At 39.7% G+C, this 19,783-nt stretch overlaps 1 protein-coding gene and 1 long non-coding RNA gene across 14 annotated transcripts in view; both read left to right on the top strand.

Annotated features, from left to right (window-relative positions):
- Cdc27 (cell division cycle 27) overlaps window positions 1-19,783 on the top strand; it is a 47,549-nt gene that overhangs the window by 15,800 nt on the left and 11,966 nt on the right. For 3 of the 13 annotated variants that reach the window (NM_001024793.2, XM_087573236.1, XM_087573245.1), the window contains 11 exon segments: window positions 1,103-1,228; window positions 4,149-4,246; window positions 4,897-5,051; window positions 5,155-5,366; window positions 6,472-6,586; window positions 7,538-7,653; window positions 11,963-12,062; window positions 13,187-13,394; window positions 13,977-14,146; window positions 16,927-17,079; window positions 18,832-19,040. In NM_001024793.2, coding sequence (NP_001019964.1) covers window positions 1,103-1,228; window positions 4,149-4,246; window positions 4,897-5,051; window positions 5,155-5,366; window positions 6,472-6,586; window positions 7,538-7,653; window positions 11,963-12,062; window positions 13,187-13,394; window positions 13,977-14,146; window positions 16,927-17,079; window positions 18,832-19,040 — 1,662 coding nt within the window. 13 annotated transcript variants of the gene reach the window in all.
- LOC148003129 (uncharacterized) lies at window positions 1,351-2,672 on the top strand. The gene is made up of 2 exons (XR_015632160.1): window positions 1,351-1,520; window positions 1,642-2,672. It is a non-coding gene; the product is annotated as an uncharacterized LOC148003129 (long non-coding RNA).

The raw sequence follows: 19,783 nt of genomic DNA, 5'->3' as shown, positions 1-19,783 counted from the left end.
GTTCCAAAGGATGTGATTGATCTTTTCCAGCCTTTGTACAGAAGCGCGCGTGTGCGCGCGCGCGCACGCACGCACGCACACACACACACACACACACACATATACACACACACAGTATGGTACACAAACATACAGATAAGCAAAATATTCATATGCGTAAAACTTAAAAATATATAAAATAAATTTCCACATAATGAGCATAGTTGTTTTTAATCAAACACTTTAAAGATCAAACCATTCCAAACTCTCTTGTGCTGAAATTATATAGTGAAATCATGCAGTTTTTTTTTATTTAAAGAACTACTTTTCTTATGAAGAAAATATAATTGACAAAAAGATATAAAGTGATACTAATATTTCATTCTTAAAATGGAACTGGTGTGAGCTGGAGAGATGGCTCAGCGGTTAAGAGCACTGACTGCTCTTCCAGAGGTCCTGAGTTCAAATCCCAGCAACCACATGGTGGCTCACAGCCATCTGTAGTGGGAACCGATGCTCTTCTTTTGGTGTCTGAAGACAGCGACTGTGAACTTACATACATATTATTTATGAATAAATCTTTTAAAAGAAATGGGGCTGGTGTGGTGACTTAACATGTAAAGACACTTGCCAACAAGCTGACACTCTTGGGTTTGATCCCTAGGACCCACTTGGTGAAAAAAGAAAAGAACCTGTTGCTATAAGTTTATAATTTACATTTTTATAAAACTTAGGATGGCTGTGGGCAGTAAGCAGTAAACTAAGAAAAATCAGGTTTTGCATGCACATTTCTATACAAAATGAAGAACAATCACACACATTTGTAAAGCCATTAATATTCCCCTCATATAAAATGATCAACTGCTTCTTTAGCATGAATAATACATATGCTGCTCAAACTAGATTTGTCCACATAGCAATTAAAATTTAATGAGTTCTGGTTTAAAGGCAGGACTGAAAATATAAGGTCATAAATCACTAGCTTCCTAATGATTCTAACTACATGATTGTTCTAAAAATACCATTAACTTTTCACTGCGTCTGTCATTAGACTCACGGTGATAATGAAGGATGTCTTCATGAAGTGCGTTTACTGACATTAAAATAAATTTACATTTTAAAGGCTTGCAGAAGGGGAACAAATCTTATCTGGTGGAGTGTTTAATAAGCAAAAAAGCCATGACGACCTTGTCACTGAGTTTGGTGATTCAGCTTGCTTCACTCTTTCCTTGTTGGGACATGTATATTGGTAAGTGCCAGTGACTCAAGACTCCTGTATAGAAGTGCTCTGGACTGTGCCCATTTGATATAGACTCCTGTATAGAAGTGCTCTGGACTGTGCCCATTTGATATAGACTCCTGTATAGAAGTGCTCTGGACTGTGCCCATTTGATATAGACTCCTGTATAGAAGTGCTCTGGACTGTGCCCATTTGATATAGACTCCTGTATAGAAGTGCTCTGGACTGTGCCCATTTGATATAGACTCCTGTATAGAAGTGCTCTGGACTGTGCCCATTTGATATAGACTCCTGTATAGAAGTGCTCTGGGGGTTGGGGATTTAGCTCAGCGGTAGAGCGCTTGCCTAGCGAGCGCAAGGCCCTGGGTTCAGTTCCCAGCTCCGAAAAAAAAAAAAAAAAAAAAAAAAAAAAGAAAAAGAAGTGCTCTGGACTGTGCCCATTTGATATAGACTCCTGTATAGAAGTGCTCTGGACTGTGCCCATTTGATGTAGCCTATATTGATGTTTACAGACCCAGTTGGCTTTGTAGTTCTAGCCTTTCCCATCATGACCTCATTCCATCCGTTACCTAGTAAGGACGTCGTCCCATTTGCACTCTGCTTAGCTCCTTAGTGATAGTAGCTACAGTTCTAGCAAGTTGTCACCACTGAAGACACCAGTGGTTTCTTTTCCTTAAAATTAAATATTACTCTTTCCCTTAGAGTTGTGGAAGGTAGGTTTCAGTAATGCAAATTAAGTGTTATTTTCTTCCAATATGTAGTAACCTTTGAAGTGTGTAACAAGGATTTTTTTTTTTAAAGCTTAAAGATTTATTTATTATATATGAGCACACTGTAGCTGTCTTCAGACACACCAGAAGAGGGCATCAGATCTTATTACAGATGGTTGAGAGCCACCATGTGGTTGCTGGGATTTGAACTCAGGACCTCTGGAAGAGCAGTCAGTGCTCTTAACCGCTGAGCCATCTCTCCAGCCCTGTAACAAGGATTTTTAACATCCATGAACTCAGAATTACTATATAATAGTAACATGGTTCTCACTCCTGTTTTAAAAAATACGTTTGAAGGGGTTGGGGATTTGGCTCAGTGGTAGAGCGCTTGCCTAGCAAGTGCAAGGCCCTGAGTTCGGTCCCCAGCTCCGAAAAAAAGAATAGAAAAAAAAATACGTTTGAAGTTGAGTAGAAAAATAGAAAATATTCAAAACTGCCCATCGGGATTTTTTGCATGTAATAAATGCCATCTGTTATATATTATGAAAAAGGGGATTAAAGCCTACAAAGAAAGAAAGAAAAAGAACTGCTGTTAAAAAAAAAAAGGGGGGGGGGTTGGGGATTTGGCTCAGTGGTAGAGCGCTTGCCTAGGAAGTGCAAGGTCCTGGGTTCAATTCCCAGCCCCGAAAAAAAGAAAAGAAAAAAAAAAAAAGTAGCCAGGTATGGTGGTGTATGCCTTTAATCTCAGCACGCAGGAGGCAGAGTTTAAGGCCAGCTTGGTATTTGTGGTGAGCTCTGGGCCATTCAGGGATACATATGACTTTTTGTGTAGAATAAATTATCTGGTTAAATAGGGGGTTTTCAGGTGATGTCAAATCATTCATGCCACAGTTGTGAACTAGAATAAAGAAAGATAGAATGAGTTGAAAAATGGTGTACGCCTTTCGTCCCAGCACTTGGGAGGCAGAGACAGATGAATCTTTGAGTTCTAAGACAGCTAAGGCTACACAGAGAAAACCTGTCTCAAAAAAAAAAAAAAAAAGAAAAAAGAAATGAAGCTGGGTGCTGTCGTCCAGCTATGATTATTGTTGTCATTCATTCGAGGGATGCTTGAGGTTCTTCTCCCATTATACCTAAAGACGGTAAGGACTTGGTCCTGGGAATATTAAAGGGACTAACTCACAGCCCCCACCATATTTTGTGATGGAGAAGGAAGAAACAGTAGTTAAAATTTTTACTATTGTCAAAAGGTATTGTAATAAGGTTTGGGCAGTATTTTGATCAGGTGAGGGAATGCTAGTTTTAACTGGTTAAGAATAAAGGCAGCAGCCTGTGTTCCGTCCTCCGTGCTGGGCGGGAAGGAGTAGTAACAGAACGCACCTAGAGGAGAGTTGACAGCAAAAAGAGTCATTTTTTTCTTATATGGTGGCTTCTCAAAAAAAGTAGATGTTTGAGGGCAATAAATGATTTACAGGGAGTGATGGGGGAAGGAGGTTGAAAAAATAAAAATCTTAAGGAAAAATGTAGAAATTCTTTTAAAGTATAATTAGATTAGATAGAAAAATATGTATATTTTGGAATTGCCAAAAGCAAATATAGGAAGGCTAATCACAGGAGTTTAGATCAATCCTCAAACATTGAGATTTCATTGGATTTTTCCCTTTAATATTTCTTTAGTGAATGTATTTTCTGTGCGTTGCATGTTTGCAGTAAGGCCAGGGGAGAGGTTGATCTTTCTACGTCATTCTACCTTCTTTTAATCAGGGTCCAGTCTCTGTCTCTGTCTCTGCCTTTCTCTCTCTCCCTCTCTCCTTCTCCACTCACTCACTCACTCACTCACTGAGCCTGGCAGTCACCAGATCGCATCCATCCTCCTGTCTCCACCTCCCATAGCACAGAGGTCACACTCATTTATGGTCACACTCAGCTTTTTTTTTTTGGCATGGATGCTGAGGTTCGAACTCAGGTCCTTGTGCTTGTGCCACAGCCCCTGTATTTTTCTTTTCCTTAACCTTGGATTAATATTAATTAATTGGTGTTAATACCCATGGATTGATTTGTTATTTATGACTTCTATTGCTTCTAGAAAATTATAATTTAGGGACGCATCAAAGAGTGCTGTGAGAATTTTTATAAGATTTACCTGGTTTTTTATATCAAAAATTATAAGAAAAGCTTTAGGGCTTATAGTTTATTTAATCCATTGTTTCTCTCCACAGCAAGACAGATCGGCTTGCCAAAGGATCAGAATGTTACCAAAAGAGCCTTAGTTTAAATCCTTTCCTCTGGTCTCCCTTTGAATCGTTATGTGAAATAGGTAAGCTCATGGAGACGGTGGCGGGAGCGGTCTTCTTCCTCTTCCCCTTTTCTATTTCTCTCTCTCTCTCTCTCTCTCTCTCTCTCTCTCTCTCTCTCTCTCTCTCTCTCTCTCCTTTCTGTTTGTTTTATATTGTATTTTTTGAGTTCGGGTTTTCTCTGGAACTCTGTAGACCAGTCTGACCTTGAGCTCACAGAGATCACCTGCCCCTGCCTTCCAAGGGCCAGGACTAAAGGTGTTTGCCACTGCCTTCTGGCAGCAAGATCTAAGTTTACTGCCAGCTTCAGCCGCATTCAGCTTTACCACTAGGGGAGTTTGCAGGCAACCCTATCTCAAAACGCATCTTACTTCATGCAGAGGTTTTCAGGTTGGGCAGCAGACACCTTCCCCGCTGTACCTTCATGCTGGCCCTGAGTTATGATATTTAAAACTTGTAATTTAGTTTATTTCCCAAATGTAATCTTTAATGTAAGGGTTAACTTCCACAATAAGTTAATGATTGGGCGTTTGGGAGGTAAGATTGATAACATAAGTGGGCAGGAGAATTTTGAAACTCCAAGGCTTTATTTGTACCTAATTATGTATACTTGAAAAGAAATTACCCCTCAGAGGCAAGTTTTTTGTTTTGTTTTGTCTTTTGGTCTTCACAGGTGAGAAGCCAGATCCTGACCAAACATTTAAATTAACATCTCTACAGAATTTTAGCAGTTGTCTTCCCAACACGTGTACAGCTCTAGTATCTAACCACAGTTTATCTCACAGACAGCCTGAGACAGTCCTTACAGAAACTCCCCAAGACACGATTGTAAGTGCTTTCCTTCTGATGCTCAAGTATTCTGAACACCCGCAAGGGTGATTGGGCCTTAGCAGTGTATCATAAGTGACATGGTAGAAAATTTCTGTTTCAGGAATTAAACAGACTGAACTTAGAATCTTCCAATTCAAAGTACTCCTTGAATACAGATTCCTCCGTGTCTTACATTGATTCAGCTGTAATTTCACCAGATAACGTCCCCCTTGGAACTGGTCCTTCCATATTATCTAAACAGGTTCAAAATAAACCAAAAACTGGTCGAAGTTTATTAGGAGGACCAACTGCTCTTAGCCCATTAACCCCAAGGTAAGTCACACAAGATATTTTAAAGTGTATTCTAATATATTAATGATCTTTGGTGAACCCTATTACTAGTAATGTAAGTTAATTTAAACAGCATCCTCTCAAATCAGTGTGACAGATTGGCGTTCTGTTTTCAAAAAAATGAAGTAAAAAAAATACATCTATAACATTTTTGAATTAAATATTAAAAGGGTGAGAATGTAGCTCAGTTGGTAGAATGCTTGTAGAGCATGCACAAAGATCAGGCTTGATTCTCAGCACTCTGTAAACTGGGCAAGGTTTCAAATGCATGAAATTTTACCACTTGGGAGGTAGAAGCAGGAAGGTCAGAAGTTCCTCAGCCAGGAGTTAAAAGTCAAAGCCTATGATATGTGATGATCTTTCTCAAAGTAAAATTAAGCAGAGGAAAATATTAAAGCTTTTTAAATATGTATCAATTAGTGTATATGTGTATTAAAGATCCAGTCTTTATGGCTGTGCATCTACAGATAGCAGTGAATCCCTCCAGATGTATGTGTATGGTGTGCTTATGGCAGCATTTCCAGTCCTCATTTCTGAAACCTGTCATTGGGAAATAATGTTGTCAAGATTATTAAAAGTGTATTATATACGTATACAATAACACTTCACAAAGGATACGTATCAAACTATCAAACATACCAGAACTATCAAACAAACTCATGAAAAAATAGACTATGAATGGAGTCTCAAGGCCAGAAAGCTATTAAAATAGCATGACCAGGAGATTGATTGGGGCATCTGCAGAGACCAATGGATAACTGTATCGATAATTATTAAGTAATTACTAGTAATCTCTAGAATATTGTCTTCATTGTTCCAAAAATTGGGGTTTGTTTTCATCATTTGGATCATAGCTTTTAAACAGCAGTCCGTTTCTAAGAAAAATAGCCACTGTTCTCTTCAGGTCCTTGTCCTGTCTCTGTGGTTCTGGGGGGTGGAGCCCTCTACATTCACAGCTCATGTTGAACCTGCCCCTCAGGTGACTGACTTGCCATTCTCTTCCTTTTAGACCTTCTAACTTAAGTATACTGCTGCTTTATATATGCCTTGATGACTTTTTGACACCTTGATTTCAACCTCTTCTCAGTTTTGGGATTTTGCCATTAGAAACCCCAAGTCCTGGAGATGGATCCTATTTACAAAACTACACTAATACACCTTCTGTAATTGACGTGCCATCCACCGGAGCACCTACTAAAAAGGTACTTTCTGTGTAAAATGTAGCTTGGGTATAATTAAAGAAACTTATTTAAGGGGTTGGGGATTTAGCTCAGTGGTAGAGCGCTTGCCTAGCAAGCACAAGGCCCTGGGTTCGGTCCCCAGCTCCAAAAAAAGAAAAGAAAGAAACTTATTTAAAACTACAATCTATTAAGGTAATTTCAAGAGAATCCAACTTTATATAATTACTACTTCCTTAGAGTTACTGACCAATCATGAAAGAATGTCCTTGTCGTATATACATAGCCTACCACCTGTATCAGACAGACTCATCAGTGTTGGCTTTTCCAACTTACACATCTAGTTCTTTTAAATATCTAGCTATATAAATGTCCATGAACTAAATTAAGATCATTTCTGTCACGCTGAACAATTAGGTCAGAAGAGGCAAGCAGAGGTTTTTTTTCTCTTCCCCTTCTAGGCAAGCAGAAATTTAAACAAAAAAAAAAGAAAGAAAGAAAGAAAGAAAAAGTAGGAAGAACTGGTGATGCAAAGGAGCAGTGTCTTTATAATTTAGAAAGGGACCAGGCGAGTTTTTTAAATCTCTTCCGACTTCCAGTTAACTGTTTTACTCAGTGCAAAAGGAATAGTATAAAATCTTGCTGTTTCATCTTCTTTATATTTAGCACGTTAATAAATATTGAAAGTAATAGCTGGGGGCTGGGGATTTAGCTCAGTGGTAGAGTGCTTGCCTAGGAAGCACAAGGCCCTGGGTTCGGTCCCCAGCTCCGAAAAAAAAAGAACCAAAAAAAAAAAAAAAAAGAAAGTAATAGCTGTCCTAAATTTTTAACACAGTATAGTGGTGGTGATTGTTTAGGGTGGCATTATCTGTTCTGGGCTGTCTTCGTGGAGAGAGTGAAGACAGGAGGGAGCACCGTGGTGTCTTTTGTGGTTTGCAGTGCAATCTGTGATCACAAACCTTTTGTGTTTTGTAGTCCGTTGCAAGAATGGGCCACACTGGAGCGAAGTCTGTCTTCTCACAGAGTGGGAACAGTCGGGAGGCCACACCGGTGCTCGTTGCCCAGACACAAAGCTCTGGCCCACAAACAAGGTATTGATTATGGTGTCTGTCTCGTCAGGGTAGCATATATGCTTCTTCAGAATTATTTTGTTCACAGACACTTGACCTTTAGAGTAAGTACAGATGGATTTCTTTTTGTAGTGTTTATTTGTTTGAGTTTATTCATGGGGTTTTTGGGGGGAGATAGGGGTGTGGATAAGGTTTTTCTATGTTAGCCCTGACTGTCCAGGAACTCACTCTGTAGTCTAGGCTGGCCTCAAACTCAGGCCTGTCTCTACCCCACTAGTGCTAGAAATAAAGGCATGCACCACCACCGCTGTTAGTTTTGTTTTTGAGGCAGAGTCGATATTATATAGTCCTTGCTGTCCTGGAACTCACTATGTAGACCAAGCTAAATCTGGCCACCTCTGCCTTCCAAGTGCTGAGATTAAAGGTGTGTGCCAACATGCACAGTAAATACAGATTTCATTCTCTCTTCACCTATTATTTCTGCACACAGGTCATAAAATTGAACTTCAGATCCAGAAGCCTTAAAACTGTTAAGAGTTACAGTTACAGGCTTAACTGTTTTAAAGGAATCAATATACCTATAATGTTAGGTTCTAATCAGGAATATAGCTTGCAGACTGTGGTTGCCTAGGGTCCTGTTGTAAGAATTACTTGACTGGGTGGTTGACTTGGGGTTTTTTGCCAGGGCAGGCAGTTATTACTGCTTGCTTGTGAAACAGTGCCTGGGTACGGCAGGTACTGATCTGTAAGCCCAGCACTAAGGGGTGTAGGCAGGAAGATGAGGAGACTTCACTGCCAGCTACCCTAGTAGGAGTGAACTTTGGGTTCAGTGAAAGACCTAATTTATGAGAATATTGTGAAGAACCATAGAGGAAGCTCTCTGAGACCCTCTTCTGATCTCTGCTTATACACTTAAAGGTGTAGGTGTAGATGTGCACACACACCTTGAAGCTGGGGTAGAAAGGAATAAAAGGGTGTTTAAGAATGTTAACTGCTGGTTAAGAGCACCGACTGCTCATCCAGAGGTCCTGAGTTCAATCCCCAGCAACCACATGGTGACTCACAACCATCTGTAATGGGGATCCGATCTCCTCTTCTGGTGTGTCTGAAGACAGCAACAGTGTACTCACATACATGAAGTAAATAAATAAAATAAAAAAAAAAAAAAGGAAGGTTAACTGCTCTTGCAGAGGACTGGGGTTTGGTTCCTATATGGTGGGTTATAACTGTATAACTCCAGTTTCAGTGAATCTGATGTTCTCCTATAGCCTTTGCAGGCTCCTGCACGTGTGTGCTGCATGTAACTCAGAAACGCACATGCACATTAAATTAAAATAAATAATTAAAACTTTTAAGAATGAATTGCTTTCCCCCAGATTGTTCCCTCTGTTTCACACAGAGCTCTGAGCATGTTTTACTTACTGGTTGGTATCTTATTTTTAGAAACTTTTTGACCATGATATGAAGGTTGATTTCACTTGTCAAGTTGTAGCAGGGCCTGGAATCACTCTTAAGGGTTGTCTAGAGTAGCTTGCCTGTGGGCATGTCTGTGAAAAGTTTTCCTAATAGGCTTAGTTGAGGTGGGAAGACCCACCCTGAAATATGGATGGTACCATTTTGTGGGCTGGGCTTTGGACCAAACCGGAGAGGAGGAACTGAACACAGCTCTCTGCTTCTTGACTATGAATGCAAACTATGAATGTCAACTTTCTATAGCTTCTGCTGCTATGACATCTCCCAACTCTACCACAGTCTACTTGTGACCTAAAGTAAAATTCTTTGTCTCTAAGGTTGTTGTTCCAAAAGTGTTCAGAAGCCAAGAGGGATCACTAGTAGAGTTACCATGCTTTGTGAAGTATTTAGTCCAGGAGCTTTCTGCTTTCCCCTTTTTATTAGGGTCTCGTGTATCCTAGGATGGCTGCAAACTTGCTGTGTGTGTCTTAAGAATGACCTTAAACTATTAATCCACCCGCCACCACCTCCAAAGTGCTGGGATTGCAATCGGTGCAGCAGTGTACCAAGTCTATGGAATGCTAGAGTTCACACCTAGGGCTTTGTGGGTGCTAACGAGGGGCCCTGCCAGCCCAGCTGTGTCCTCAGCACAGTCACTGCCTACTCTTGCTGTCTGCTGTTTGCCCAGTCTTGATTAGATCATTAGATCATTTTAAGTTTACTATGTTTTCTGTTTGTTTGTTCTGTTCTGCTTTTGTTTTGAGACAAGGTCTGTACTTCAGATTGGCCTTGAATTGAGGACCATCTGTCTGTCTGGACTTCCTTAGGGTGGGGTTGCAGGCATTATTACTACCAACTCCATCTGAATTGCATTCTAAGATAGAATTCTTGGTGCTGGAGAGATGGCCCATCGGTTAAGACTTGCTGTTCTTGCAAAGGACTTGGCTTTACTTTTCAGCACTCACTTTGGGTGGCTTTAGAAGTACCCGTAACTCCAGTGTCGGGAAATCTTCTGCCTTCTTCTAGCCACTTGCATACCTGTGGTGCTACATACAGGCACTGGCACATAATCATAGAATAAAAAAATCTGGGTATAGGGGTTGGGGATTTAGCTCAGCGGTAGAGCGCTTGCCTAGAGAGCGCAAGGCCCTGGGTTCAGTCCCCAGCTCCGAAAAAAAAAAAAAATCTGGGTATAGAAGTATACACCTTTTTTTTTTTTTTTTAATTCATTTATTATATATAAGTACACTGTAGCTGTCTTCAGATACACCAGAAGAGAGAATCGGATCTCTTTTTTTTTTTTTTTTTTTGGTTTTTTTTTTCGGAGCTGGGGACCGAACCCAGGGCCTTGCGCTTCCTAGGTAAGCGCTCTACCACTGAGCTAAATCCCCAGCCCTGAATCGGATCTCTTTACAGATGGTTGTGAGCCACCATGTGGTTGCTGGGAATTGAGCTCATGACCTCTGGAAGAGCAGTCGGGTGCTCTTAACCGCTGAGCCATCTCTCCAGCCCAGAAGTATACACCTTTAATCACAGCACTTGGGAGGCTGTGGTAGGTAGATCTCTGAGTTCAAGGTCAGCTTGCACTAGGTAATGGGTTCCAGGACAGCCAGAGTTACATAGTTAGACCCTGTCATGAAAATAAATAAATCAAATCTTAAAAATGGAATTAACTCTCAGCTAAGCATGGCTGCATGCTCCTTTAATTCCAGCACTCAGGAGGTGGAGACAGGCAGGTTTCTAGGTTCAAGGCAGATTAGTATGCATAGAAAACTCCAGGCCAACCAGGGGTACATGGTAAGACCTTTTATTTTTTTTTAAAAAAGTTACATTTGGATAAGACCCATGGCTTAACATTTGAGAGGACTCGCTGTTCTTGTAGCAGACCACCATTCAGTTTCTATCACCCACATGGTGGTTCACAATAGCCTATAACTCTGTATCTGTGACTCCGGGGGATGTAGCCCTCCTTTCTGGCTTCTACAGGCACTAGGCTTGCTTGTGGTACATGCATACATGTAGGCAAAACATTCATAGACATGAAAGTAAAATTTTAAAATAGAATACTTCTTATGGTTTGCACTTAAAGTAAATCTATGCACAAGTAATGACCATAGACTTGTCTAAGTAGAATAAACCTTTGTTTTAGCTGGTTGAGTTCATTTATTCTAGCATTTTTTGTTTACTTTTCTAATTATTGGTTATTGACAGATACCACATTTAAATGATTCACGTCCAACTTTTTCTTTATAAGATTTATTTATTAAATATAAGTACACAGTCTCTGTCTTCAGCCACACCAGAAGAGGGCATCAGATCCCATTACAGATGGTTGTGAGCCACCATGTGATTGCTGGGATTTGAACTCAGGACCTCTGGAAGAACAGTCAGTGCCCTTAACCACTGAGCCATCTCTCCAGCCCCCAACTTTTTTATTTAACATTTTGTTGTTGCCAACATTTGCTCTAGACAGTTGTCTATATATAATGTGTGTGTGTGTGTGTGTGTGTGTGTGTGTGTGTGTGTGTGTGTGTGTGTGTGTGCGTGCTAGTACTTTCAAGTGCACTCAGGCTAAAAGAGATGGTAGGATCACCTGGAACTGGACTTGTTGGCCAATATGAGCCACCAGATATGGACACTAGGAACAAAGCTTGAGTCCTCTGGGGGAGAGAGCATCCAGTACTCTTAACCAGGGTGTTATCCCCTCAAGCCTGGGAAGTTTTTAAATCCTGAGTTTTCATAGAGACACAAAAGGAACTGATCAAAAGACCAGTTTTAGAATATTTATATGATAAATGCATATTTTAATAAAGCAGAATTGAGAAAATAGTTACTAAGCTAAATGTTGAATGTTAAAAAATATCTTTGTTTTTTTTAGTACAACACCTCAGGTATTGAGCCCCACTATTACATCTCCCCCAAATGCATTGCCTCGAAGAAGTTCCCGCCTTTTCACTAGTGACAGTTCTACAACCAAGGTAAAGGTTTCTGTGTGTCATGTTTATTTAAAACTTCTATGCTGAAATTTCTACTCATTGCTAACTTCATCTCAGATAAATAAAGGATTTTGTTGTAATTTTTTAGAGGGCTCATTAAATAGATCGTGCAGGTCTGGAAGTTGCCATCCTCCTGCCTTAGTTACCTTCTGGGGTGCTAGGATTATAGGGACACGCCACCATGCTGAACAACATGATTTCTTATTTGGAGAACTAGCTGTAATCTTTGTGACTCTCCTTGGTCATTGGTAAATATGTAAGTCTTGAAATGACCAAATCATAATAAAAATGTCTGTGGCTTTTTTCAGGAAATAGACTGGAGGAAAGACACAACAATTTAAATGTAGTACAAATGAAATTCTTTGTTCTAGAAGAATAATTCTATATCATAACTGTTATAGTTGATTGCACAAATGCCCTTGATAAATTACACAGCACTATACATACACATGCAAAAGAGCTCATATGAAAACTGGGAAATGCCAGTGAGGTGTGTAGTTCATATCTTATCATTGAGGAAAGAATGAGCGGGAATTTGGTCTTGTTACTATATTTCTGGAATAATTTTAAATTAAAGCAAAGAAGATGAGGGGACCATTTTTGTCTTTGTCAACTGACATGAGTAATTTACCTTTGACACATCCCAGTGAGTTACTTCGTACTTTGATATAATGTGATGGTAGTGCTTTGGTAGAATTAGTGTTGCATTTTTTCATTTTTAAATATTAAATGAGAATGTGACTTACTTTCAGAAAAGATCTGCCCGTAGTGCAGACTGACCTCAGTTATTTGTGCAACATACCGTTATATCTAAAATAAAATGACTCTTGGCATGCTGGTTCATTCCTGTAATTCTAAGATTTGGGAGGGTAAAGCAAGATTGCTTCAAGTTCCAGGTCAATACAAGCCAAAAAAGTAAGACCCTGTCTCAAAACAAAAAACAACAACAAAAAATTGGTTTTGAAGACTTGCTATAAACTTACTGATGAGAAAAGTAAAGACTAATGGGACTGTGCACTTCTTTTCTGTGGGCGCTTATAGGGAATGTTGATGGAGACTTCCACAAGAGTGAGTGTGATAAGCCTGGATTTTATTCCTTTCCACAGGAGAATAGCAAAAAGTTAAAAATGAAGTTTCCACCTAAAATCCCAAACAGAAAAACAAAAAGTAAAACTAATAAAGGAGGAATAACTCAACCCAACATAAACGATAGTCTGGAAATTACAAAATTGGACTCTTCTATCATTTCAGAAGGGAAAATATCCACAATCACACCTCAGATCCAGGCATTTAACCTACAAAAGGCAGCAGCAGGTCTGTTTATAAAGCTTACTGTACTTCCTGTATTTCTGCTTTATTTTATACTTATTTTGATTAAGTTTCTTCATGCCTTATTGTTTTTAGATTAATGCTGGCACTAAAGGTTATTTTAATGGATATTTTTATGTTTTGAAGTTTGTGTCTCTTATCTGTTTCTATGGCTGTGTTTATCTCAAAGAAGCCCAGATTGGGTGTGAATCCCACAGGATGGGAGTTGTAGATGGTGTGAGCTACCGTGTAAATGCTGGGAACTGGACAAAAGTGCTTTTAACAACTGAGCCCCTTTTAAAAACCTTTTTAACTTAATTACATTTTATTTTATTTCATTGAGAGAGGTTGTGTGTGTGTGTGTGTGTGTGTGTGTGTGTGTGTGTGTGTGTGTGTGTGTGTACATGTATGTATGTGGTCCCAGGGATCAAACTCAGGTCATCAGTCAAGAACCTTTAACCACCAAGCAATCATGTCAGCCCAAATACTGGAAATTTTTTAAAGGAATAGTTTGTAGTTAACGGTTTTAGAAAACCAAAGTTGTGTGTATTTTTCTCCTTTGTTTATCATATTGTTTTCTCCTAGAAGGTTTGATGAGCCTTCTTCGTGAAATGGGAAAAGGTTATTTAGCTTTGTGTTCATACAACTGCAAAGAAGCTATAAATATTCTGAGCCACCTACCTTCTCACCACTACAGTACTGGCTGGGTCCTGTGCCAGATTGGACGGGCTTATTTTGAACTTTCAGAATACATGCAGGTAAATATACCAAGATACATATACTTCCTAGAATTAATTTAACTTTTATGCTGAAGGCTGATCCTAACAATTAATATTCATTTATTATATAATTGTTTTCCTAGTATGTATAACTGTCATAATTAGGATTACTATTGCTGTAGTGAAACACCAGACCAGAAGCAACTTGGAGAGGAAAGGGTTTATTTTGCTCACAGTTCCTTGTAACAGTTCATCATTGAAAGCAGTGAGGGGCCTGGAGAGCTGGCTCAGGTCAGCAGTTTAGAGCACTGGCTGTTCTTCTAGAGGTCCTGAGTTCAATTCTCAGCATTCACATACCCACACGGTGTCTCACAGCCATCTGTATGGGATCCGATGCCCTCTTCTGGTGTGTCTGAAGACAGTGACAGTGTACTCACATACAATAAATTTTTTTAAAAAAAGCAGTAAGGGCAGGAACCTGGAGGCGGGAGCTGATGTAGGTGGAGGGTGCTGCTTACTGGCTTACTCCTCATGCTCAGCCAGTTTTCTTACAGAACCCAGGACCACCAACCCACAGATGGCACCACCCATGATGAGCTGGGCCCTCTTCCATCAATCACTAATTTAAAAAACACCATTCTGTAGGATCTTATGGAGGTGTTTCCTTGGTTGAGGTTCCATTTTTTTTTTTCCAGATTAACTCTAGCTTATATCAAATTAATATAAAACTAAGAGACACAATAACTTATAAATAAAATCATTTCTTATATTGAGAGAATCTAACCTTAGTGGGCTTTCTTGAAAAGGATTTTAGAGAACAATCATCAAGTTAATGTAAATTATACACTGATCTGAATGTTTGGCATTTAGTGTGCTTTATAAACTTAATGCTATGAAGAATATTATATTTAATTGAAGATGTCCTAATAACAGGCTTTTTTTTTTTTTTCTTTTGAGGCAGAATCTTTTCACCTCTTAGCTCTGGCTGGCCTGGAACCCGCTATCTACATCAGCCTCATCTCTAATGCTAGGGTTAAAGGCATATACCACCAGACTTGGCTGGTTTTGTTTTTGGGATAGGGTTGCATGTAGGCCAGACTGTCCCTGAATTCTATAAGCCAGGATTACTCAAACTCCTAATTCTCTTCTCTTCCCTCTTAGATTACAGAAATCTCCTACCATCCCAATTTATGAACCCATGTAGGAGTTGAATCCAGGGCTCCATACATGCTACACCAACCTTACCAACTGAGAGAGACTTCAGTTTCTTTTTTGTTCTCAGAGATCATAATCACCTGTGAAGTTTAGTTTGTTTTGGGGGTTTTAGGGTTTTTTGTTGTTGGGCGGATGGGTGTGTGTGTGCACACATGAGCACACGAGAGAGATGGGGCGGGGAGGTTTCTGTTTAATCCCCTGCTGGCCTCATACTCAGAGATCCACCTGCCTTTGCCTCCCAAGTGCTGGGACTAAAAGCATGCAGTGCCACCACCACCAGGCTTTATTTTAGAGACAGGGTCTTGCTGTGTAGACCAGGGCCACCTTGAGTTCATCTATGGCCCAGGCCAGCCTCAACTTGCTAGTCCTGTTGTTGCTTTTGTATTCAGTTGTAGCTGATAATTGATTTTTGAAAGGTGACAATAGCTTCTGAAAGTTTTGAAGCCAAAAGGTTTCTGTGTGGTTAATTACTTTGTTATGTCATATAACATAACAATTTGTATGTTTTTTTAGAAGCACTTATAACTTTTAAAGAGATTCAAGGGGACTTAAAAAACAGTAAACTGATTCTGCGTGACAAATCACTGTGTTTGGGGCAAATGGTTCCAGTTTTATAAATGGTCTTTCCCAGGACTGGAGATTGACCCAGCAGCTAACAGCACTTGCTGTACCTGTAGAGGTCCAGTTCCCAGCACCACAGTTGTCTCCCAGTCGTCTGTAACTCCATCTCTAAGGCTTTGATGGGCTCGTCTGGCCTCTCAAGTACCCACTTACATAAAGTCAAATGACAGTTCTTTCCTTAATTTCTGTCATGTTCATTATGAATACATCCCAAATATTCCTTATTCTCAACTGTGACTTTGAACATTTTGACTTACTAAGGTGTCAAAACTAGGTAACACATCAGTCCTATAAATGTGAAGTTTTTATAAAATTTATAAGAAGCACGGTTTTAGAAAGTGTAAATATTTTGAGAGAGATAAAGGTGACCTGTTAGCTCTGGGGAGGCCTTAGAAAGAGTCTGTTGGTCGTGGGTCCTGTGCCTCCAGCAGACACAGGGCTCGGTGGTGCTCGGCACTCGGCGTGCAGTGGAGTTGGTAGCTGTTCACCTTTTTAGCCTCTAAAAGTTTCAGCTCAGCTTTTCATTAAGTTCATGTTCTCTGTCTGTCTGTCTGTGTCTGTCTTCTCTCCCCCTCTTCTCCCTCCCTCTCTCTCTTTAAAATTGTGTCATATGTGAGTGCTTGCATCCACAGGAGGATATTAGATCCCCTGGAACTGCAATTCCTGATAGTTGTAAGCTGCTGTGTGAGTGCTGGGAACCAAAGCCAGGTCCTCTGTCGGGCAGCCATTGCTTCAGCCCCATCTTTGTCTTTTTTTTTGTTTTTTTTTTTTTTAATAGAAATTTTTTTTCAGACTTTACATCTTTATCCCTAGTTAAAATACAGGAACTAGGCTAATGCCTCAGTATTTGACCTCTCACAGTGATTTCTCTCCATACTGATTCCCATAAAGCACAGTCCTTGCAGAAATTTGGTCCTGTGACGACAATAACCTGCACTAGTCTGTCTGTCTGTACAGTTCACTCACTAGTTCTTTAATTTTAGGCTGAAAGAATATTCTCAGAAGTTAGAAGGATTGAGAGTTTCAGAGTTGAGGGTATGGAGATCTACTCTACAACACTCTGGCATCTTCAGAAAGATGTTGCTCTTTCGGTTCTTTCAAAAGATTTAACAGACATGGATAAGAATTCACCAGAGGTATGCTAACAGCAGTCTGTTTTACTCGTTTAATTTTTGGGTGCAGTGCTGGTCTGGAACCCAGCACTGTAGGTATGCTAGGCACATAATCTTTGACCCCAACATAGCTTTTGATCACCAGAACAAATATAGTCCTGTATCACGTAATGATACATTCTGGCAAGTGCATTGTTAGGTAATTTTTTGTCATTTTTGCAAAGTGTCATAAGATATAATTACAAAACAATTGAGTTATTCACTACACAGCTAGTTTGTTACTAACTCTGGACTTCATGAGGTTGTTTCAGAAAGACTCTTCTCACACATGCCAAAAAGCCATGCTTGGTGACTCTTGGTTGTCACTCAGTTCTTGGAAGGCCTGTCTAGACAGCCAAACAGAACTTCAACCTTCAAAAAATCCAACCAGATTTTGTGTGTGGGAGCACATACATGCCATAGTGAGTATATTTGGATTTTAGGAGACAACATTTGAGAGTCCATTTTTCTTTAAATAATGTGGACTCCAAGGATTCAACTCCAGGTCATCAGGCTTGGCAGCAAGCCCTCTTACCCACTGAGTCGTTTTGCTGGCCCTTAATTGCCATTTGAAGACAGACATAGATTGATTCATATGTACTAATCTTGTAGTAAGTATTTCAGGACATTTATTTGAAGGTCTTTGTTCGTCCCTGGTGTCAGGACCTTGCTGTTTTCTCTAGGCTGTTCTTTAACTTTTGAACCTCTCATTCCCACAGCCGGAATCACAGCCACTCAGATGGTTTTTAGTGATACTTTAGTGAAGTGCACGCAAACCTGGATTCAAATTGCTGTTCTCTTCTGGCCTCTGTAAACTTCACAAGTGTACAAATTCACAGGAGGACAGATTAAATACTAATATTATTAAATACTGATATTATATCATCTTTAAGAAAATTAAAAAAAAAACAAAACATGGCCAGTAAGATAGCTTCAATAGGTGCTAGGGAGATGGCTCTGCCGGTGAAAATTTGCTGTGCACACTGGCGCCCTGAGTCCTATTTCCAGAACACATAGTGATAGGAGAAAACCAGCTCCCTGAAACCATTCTCCTAAGCCAATTGTGATGCCACATGCTTTTAATCCCACACTCAAGAGGCAAAGGCAGGCAAATAGATCTCCAAGTTCAAAGCCATCCTGGTGTCTACTAAGTGAGTTCCAGGACAGACAAGATTACACAGAGAAACTCTATCAAAGAAAAACACTCTGCTCTAACCTGCACATGTGGAATTTGTGTATGAGTAAGAGTTTTTAAAAAGAGAAAATCATAGTCAAAAATTTGAATTTCTTCAGGGTTTTGTCCTGTAAATAAAATCTGAGACTTGATTTTGTCACAGGATTGGTTTTGTTAAAAAGTAAAATAAAAATTTGGTCAGAGAAATGGCTTAATGGGTAACAATGGTTGTGCTAACATGAGAACCTGAATTTGAATCTCCAGAACCCACATAAACGCCAGGCATAGTGTGGTTAAACTGCTGGATACCAGCACCTCTACAGGGAGGAGATGGGAAGCAGAGACAGGCAAACCCTGGCAAGCTTGCAGGCAGCTAGCCTGCTGCACACCACAGACAACACAGACCCTGACTCAAACAAGCTGGAAAGCAAGGATCCACACTCACACCACACACAGTTTTTTAGGTCAAAATTAAATTAAAATTGTAAGTTACTTTTGACGATAGTTTTCTTTATAGAGCATAAAAACTTTTAACTGACTAGTTCTTGTTTCTGTTTTGTCAGGCTTGGTGTGCTGCAGGGAATTGTTTCAGTCTACAACGGGAGCATGATATAGCAATTAAATTCTTCCAAAGAGCTATCCAGGTGGATCCAAATTATGCTTATGCCTATACTCTATTAGGACATGAATTTGTGTTAACTGAAGAACTAGATAAAGCATTAGCATGTTTTCGAAATGCTATAAGAGTAAATCCCAGACATTATAATGCATGGTAAGTAAAGAGACAAAGTCTTACTAAAGATCGTTTTATTTATTTAATTTAATTTGTGTATATTGTGTCTGTATGGGCTGTGTGGGCCACAGCAAACAGTGGAGGTTAGAAGAGCATTGCAAGCCTTTTCTCCAGGCTTGGCAACGCGCACCTTTACCCAAGGAGTGGCTCTTCTTCTTTTTATGATTTTTTTTTTTAGGTATGCCTATTGTGCTCGTATATATGTATGTATTACGTACATCACATGCAGGCCTGGTGTCTTAGTTAGGGTTACTATTGTTGTGACAAAATTCCATTACCAAAAAGCAAATACGGAAGGAAGGGTTTATTTGACTTACACTTCCATATTGCTATTACTCCTCAGAGGAAGTCAGGACAGGAACTCAGACAGAGTAGGGCCCGGAGGTAGAAGCTGATGCTTGCCTTACGTACATGAAGCCCTGGATTCTTTCTATTCTAGAAAGTAAAGTCTAAAAATTTAGAAAAGAGACCAAGAAAAGGTACTATTAGGTAATAAGAAAGGACAAAGTTTAAGCAAAAGGATACATGAGTTAGGAAGCAGATATAAGACTTGTATTTTTCAGTTTCAACCCTACTGTAAGTTTTTTGTTGTTCTGTTTTGGATTTTGTGGTAGATGTGTTAACTCTTCCTTTGTACTGATATTCATATTCGAAGAACCATTTTTACTTTCCAAATGAATCCATGTGTTATTTCTTTGAGACAGTGATGATGAAAAGTTGGT

The sequence above is a fragment of the Rattus norvegicus genome, chromosome 10 (genome assembly GCF_021556685.1).
Source record: "Rattus norvegicus strain SHRSP/BbbUtx chromosome 10, alternate assembly SHRSP_T2T, whole genome shotgun sequence".
Classification (NCBI taxonomy): domain Eukaryota; kingdom Metazoa; phylum Chordata; class Mammalia; order Rodentia; family Muridae; genus Rattus; species Rattus norvegicus.
The sequence above is the reverse complement of the archived record's forward strand: the minus strand, read 5'-3'. Positions and strand labels throughout refer to the sequence as shown.